The following is a 5,684-nucleotide window of genomic DNA, read 5'->3' as shown; positions in this document are numbered from 1 at the left end:
CCCAGCAATAGTACAATGATCATAGTCGCAGATGCTCTACTGTAATGTAGTACGTCAGGAAGGACATAATAGCCCCTATGATGAATCATGTGTTGAGATGGATGCCTGAATTGGCGAGTTTCCTCCTGGTATGAGATTTGGGCACCAATCTAAAACATTAAACCGTGCCATTCCCGCAGAACCATCTGTAGCTGCCTTACAATACGGAAAAAGTAAAGCAGTGACCCTACATGTGCGTTAATATTCTAGACTCAGCCGAAGAGTGGAAATGGATGAGGAACGCTGCATTTAACTACATTCGCATACATCAAACCAACAGCGTAACTCTAGTTTTCCCTTTTCATCAAGTTTTATTAGATCTACAGTAGATGGGACAGTCCGGTTCACATGGCTGCACCTTGAGCCCCCTGGCACTGAGGGTCTCATTTCAGGCAGTCCTCCGTCACGCCCTGTGACGCCAGCTCTGATAGCACATTGTCCAGGTAGTTGGGGTCGGGGTAACCGTGGCCGGAGACGTTGGACATCATTTCCGTCTTGTGGTGGATCTCGTTCCATATGACGGTGTCCGGCTCCCCTGTGGTGCTGGAAGTGCCCACGGTGAAGATGAGGCGCCGTGTCCACGCCACTTTCAGCAGCTCCAGCACCTGGAGACGGTTGGAGATAATCAGGACCCTCAGTTATAAAGTAAACAGAGGATGCGGTTTGCTCACAGAGGGAAATGCAAACCACAGCGCTGCGCAACGATCAAGACCTTTATGAGGTTAGGATGCTCTGATATAAGTGGAGGATTCTAGGGAATTTCAGACAAAGTTTCTGAAGAAACTGACACAACTAGCCCATAAATATGTGAACATACAGGGCTAAATAACAAAGACAGGCCACTTTCCCTATGGGCCATTTCTGATTGTGCATATGCATTTTTAGACCTTGCAAAAGCAATTTTCTGTCGTCTCAAACCCGTAAGACTTCTGTTCATCGTTGGAACACAAATGAAGATATTTTTAATATTCTCTCATCACTTGTGTTCATTCATTGAAAGTCTAGGTAATCAACATTTTCAAGCTTTAAACAGTACATAAAGTGATAGTATATAATTTAAAACGGCCCGATTCATAACTTAATTTTACAAGGTCTTTATGTACTTTTTGAAGCTTGAAAATGTTGATTACCTAGACTTGCTTTTAATGGAGGGAGAAAAAGGATGTGATTCTTTAAAAAAATATCTTCATTTGTGTTCCGAAGATAAATGGAAGTCTGGAACAGGCAGATGTGTTTGGAACAACACGAGGGTGAGTAAATGATGCACTATCCCTTTAAATGTGTATTTTTCTGTGACATTTGCAAATTCAGCTTGTCAACTTGTTCAACTACAAACACAGATGAGGTTTTTGTTGAATACCGCAAGAATGACTAGTTAAGAATGGGTTGAAAATGACATTCAGTAAATGCATCTTTATCCAGTGTTTATCAATTTATTGTTGTCTAAGAGTTTCTTGTATAATTAACTCTATAATTTGGAGTCATTATTGCATATTTTATTTGTACAGAAAAGTTAACATTTGATTAAAAAAAAAATTTGTGAGAATATGTGTGATAAAGTTCAGAGAATTAGTGATTTAAAATTATAAATGTAAAATACATTAAAAATTAAAATTAATATAAGCTAATTTTAATAGGAATCTCTGCAATTAAGATTTTTGCGCAAGGCAAAACATTTCACCGCACTGATTTTGCATCAAGTTCAAGCTTTTCACATGAATTTCCCGCATTCACCAACAGAAAAGCTGATTGGTTTGAAAGGGACTTCTGTGCGAGTGGTGCTTTGTGCATCACTTCACTATTGACATGGACCTTTTTTTATGTGACCACCACCATCTACATTTATTTATTTATAAACATAAACAACAATACATGCACAGGCCATTCAAATCTAAATCTCTACCGCCTGGCCATTTATTTTATTTTTATTTTTTCAAACTAGTACTAGCCTGCTATATTTTTTACACGCAATGACATTTTAATGGCATGTTGGTGTCAGTGTGTGAATGGTAGCACGGAAAGCCAATGCTTGTGTAACACGTAGTACTGGAACAGTTAATTCAGCAACTGAACAGTAATTTAACAGGTTTAATGTGTGAAAGGGGCTAGTGATTCAATATTCTGACAAATGAGCATGGCATAAATCTTTATTTGAACTGGGTCAATTCCCTCCATTACCTTTCTTCCTTTGTCATTGTCAGGAAGGAAACAGAAGCGAGGGAATCCTCTGCACGAATACGGCTGCCCAGGGTTTGGGTGCTCAGGACCCTGCAGACATAGAGTGCATTAAGATGATGAGTGCTTAGTGCGGGCCGAGGCAAGGACAAACATATTTCCACACAAAGGAATGAGTCAATTATGCTCCTAACAAACACAGTTGGATGCTGATGTCAGTCTACCATGTGAAAAAATTTGGCTGGTTCATATGGACCACTAGCACTTCTTTCAGTTAATTTATTTACCTCTCCTAAAGAATAAAATTTAATCATGGTGCAAATAAATATATATCAGCTTGCCAAGTCAGACCTGTATTCCGGGCGGGATGTTGTAAATGATTTGTATTGTGCCGCAGTCTGGGTGTCCAGGCAAAGACTGAGGGATACTGTAAATCTCCATCTTGCCCTTTGGTTGGGTACCGGTCTTCTCTCCGTAGATTGTCTTACATGAGGGGCACTGCAGACTCCCATCCTGTGGTGTGACGAAATGTGATAAGTGAGAGAAAATGAGTTCAGCTGAAAGGAATGGTTTACATGAAAATATGTATTTGGGAACTAAGAAAATCAAGTAATTCTTGTAATTGCATGAACCTATATTGTCATTTTTGGAGTAATTCCAGATATGTATTATATACAACGATGTTCAAAAGGTCAATAAGTGTTTTTGTATTTTTTTTATTATTTTTTTATGAAATTAATACTTTTATTCAACAATGACTCATTCAGTTGATCAACAGTGACAGTGAGGACATTTATAATGTTATAAAAGACTCCTATTTCAAATAAATTAACTTTCTATTCAAAATGTATCACGGTTACCACAAAAATAATAAGCAGCACCTCTGTTTTCAACATTGATAATAAGAATGTTTCTTGAGCACCAAATCAGCATAAAATGATTTCTAAAGAATTATGTGACACTGAAGACTGGAGTAATGATGCTGAGAATTCAGCTCCATCACAGGAATAAATTACATTTTAAAATATTCAAATAGATAACAGTTATATTAAATTGTAGCATTGTAACAATTGTAATATTTTACAGTATTACTGTATTTTTGATGTGTCATAATTTACTCCAAACTCACATTTCAAACCTATTTTGGGTATTAACTGTACCAATCTATAATGCGTTCCAGGAATTATCCTACAATAGTTATGCAAATTAGTTGCATACAACTAAAATAATTGCTTTATTTAATTAGTTCCCAAATCCGTGTTGGTAAGGTATTGCACACCTTGGTTCCATTGTTGTACATGGCCAACATGCAGAGCATGTGGAAAGTGTGACCACATTTTGTGAGTTTGCCCACGGTGTTGGGCTGAAGAGACTGAGAGCACTCAGCTGGGACCTCATAACCAGACGGGCAGGACAGGCGCTCCATACAGATAATACAGTCCTGAAAGCACACAGCCAGATGTCACACATCTCATAGGGTAGGACATGGATAATATTTCCAGAAGAAGCTTTGAACATATAGGTGAATGGCATAAAAATGTGTACAGGTTATATATTAGGACCAGTAAGATTTCTGCATTATTACATAGGAAAAACTGCATAATAGTCATGAAAATAAATGTAAAAAGTGTCCATAAATGGGCATTATTTTCTTTAAGCGAAAATTACATTCCATTTAATTATGGGGTAAAACCTCATCATTGACTGGTGAAATTCACCCATTTATGCTAGTACAAAAAGTGTTATTGGACTGTAAACTTTAAATATACCTCATCTGGGACCACGGGCACTTCCTCCATGTATTTCTTAATGACTTCTTCTGGTTTCTGAGCTGGTGCTAAGAACATAAATAAGACACGAGTCCAATAACTGGCACTCAAAATCAAATGTTATGACATGATTACATTTAGTTAAAGACGCCTTGAAAGCTTAAATTACAGTGTTGTGGCTTGTAGAGTCATATATGTCTGTCAGCTAGGCCGTGTGTTCGGTTATTAATGATTCATGTACTACACAGATTTTTGGCCAATCAAATGAATCGTTCCTTCTAATAACACCTATAAGAGACAAATTATTGAACATGGCTGTGACTCAACAAAAACCAATTGGATTTTTTTTTTTTTTAATAATTAGTATGTCCCACCCAAAGTTCATGTTTCAAGCCATTTCATGGGTTATTTAACATCCAATTAACTTCCCTTTACAATATGAATGCTCTCTGAAGTCAACATTCAGACTTTCATAGTTCATGTTTCAAGCCATTTCATGGGTTATTTAACATCCAATTAACTTCCCTTTACAATATGAATGCTCTCTGAAGTCAACATTCAGATTTTTATATATATATATATATATATATATATATAAATATATAATTAATTATTCACAGCTATAAACACTTTGACTATTTGTGCATTATGCAGATACTTAAAATAATGTTTATTTGAAAATAAACTCCTATTGTATCATTAATGCAAAATGTCATGTTTGTTTTGGTTTCTATGACCAATTACATTCTGGAAATGTGTTTTGGTAGGAAGCAGTTAGACATGCTATGACATCCGTTTCCAGTGTATTTCCAAGTAACAAAAACAAATAGCTAAGGCAATAATGCTTGCTCTAGACTTCCTGAATCAGAGTTTGCTTTAATTTTTATGTATTATCGTACACTGATTATACGCTGACACATATAAGCTCGTGTAAACACATTAAACCATTTATGAAATTTCCCCTAGAAAAGTTTAAGCAAAACCAATTAAAACTCTTTATTTTTTGCACATCAGTCCCTAAGGGGATACGATGATGGGGGGGAAAATTTCAATGCTTTTGAGGTCACTCACAAAACTTTTGAATTCCCCCAAGAAACTTTGTGTTCACTTGTAAAAGCACTGAAACATAGTTTTTCCTCCCACTTATTTAAAAATAAATTGTTTAATTTTATAATTAAATATACTAATACAACTAATAATAATAATAAACAATTTGATAAGTAACAGTTTATTAGTGCAGGAACTCAAATAATGTGAACATGTGCATTTATCAGTCATTTTACAAAGGCTCTGAAGGTGGCTCATCCAATCAGAATTTAGAGTCAGAAATATTTGTTATATAAACGGCTTTTCTTAAACAGTTAATTTTTGATACTTATCAGCTTTTTACATACCGTATAAAAGCACACACCGTTCAGATTACACATCCTGGTGTTAGTTTTTAGAGTTGTCAGTAGGGTTGGGTATCGTTTGAATTTTATCGATTCCGATTCCGCTTATCGATTCCGATTCTTATCGATTCCTAGTTTCGATTCCAATAAGATAAAAAATCCAATATAAAAAAAATTCAGTCAAACATTTAGATGTCAAACATTTATTCTGTCTTTTTACAAAGCATTCTGTTGCAGCTGAATAACACGAGCAAAAATCAGCAGCCTACAGAACACTGCAAGAGGAATTTTGCCTATGCTTTAAAAAAAA

At 35.9% G+C, this 5,684-nt stretch overlaps 1 protein-coding gene across 1 annotated transcript in view; it reads right to left on the bottom strand.

Annotated features, from left to right (window-relative positions):
- Positions 1-336: 336 nt before the first annotated feature.
- The window catches only part of LOC107744330 (probable E3 ubiquitin-protein ligase DTX2), a 19,422-nt gene continuing 14,074 nt past the window's right edge, over positions 337-5,684 (bottom strand). The window contains exons 4-8 of the mRNA XM_016557910.1: positions 3,984-4,051; positions 3,494-3,655; positions 2,566-2,727; positions 2,218-2,307; positions 337-644 (exon numbers count right to left, since the gene is read on the bottom strand). Coding sequence (XP_016413396.1) covers positions 423-644; positions 2,218-2,307; positions 2,566-2,727; positions 3,494-3,655; positions 3,984-4,051 — 704 coding nt within the window. The 3' untranslated portion in view covers positions 337-422. The remainder of the gene's footprint in view (positions 645-2,217; positions 2,308-2,565; positions 2,728-3,493; positions 3,656-3,983; positions 4,052-5,684) is intronic.

The sequence above is a fragment of the Sinocyclocheilus rhinocerous genome, unplaced genomic scaffold (assembly GCF_001515625.1).
Source record: "Sinocyclocheilus rhinocerous isolate Xijiao unplaced genomic scaffold, SAMN03320098_v1.1 scaffold1609, whole genome shotgun sequence".
NCBI lineage: Eukaryota > Metazoa > Chordata > Actinopteri > Cypriniformes > Cyprinidae > Sinocyclocheilus > Sinocyclocheilus rhinocerous.
The sequence above is the reverse complement of the archived record's forward strand: the minus strand, read 5'-3'. Positions and strand labels throughout refer to the sequence as shown.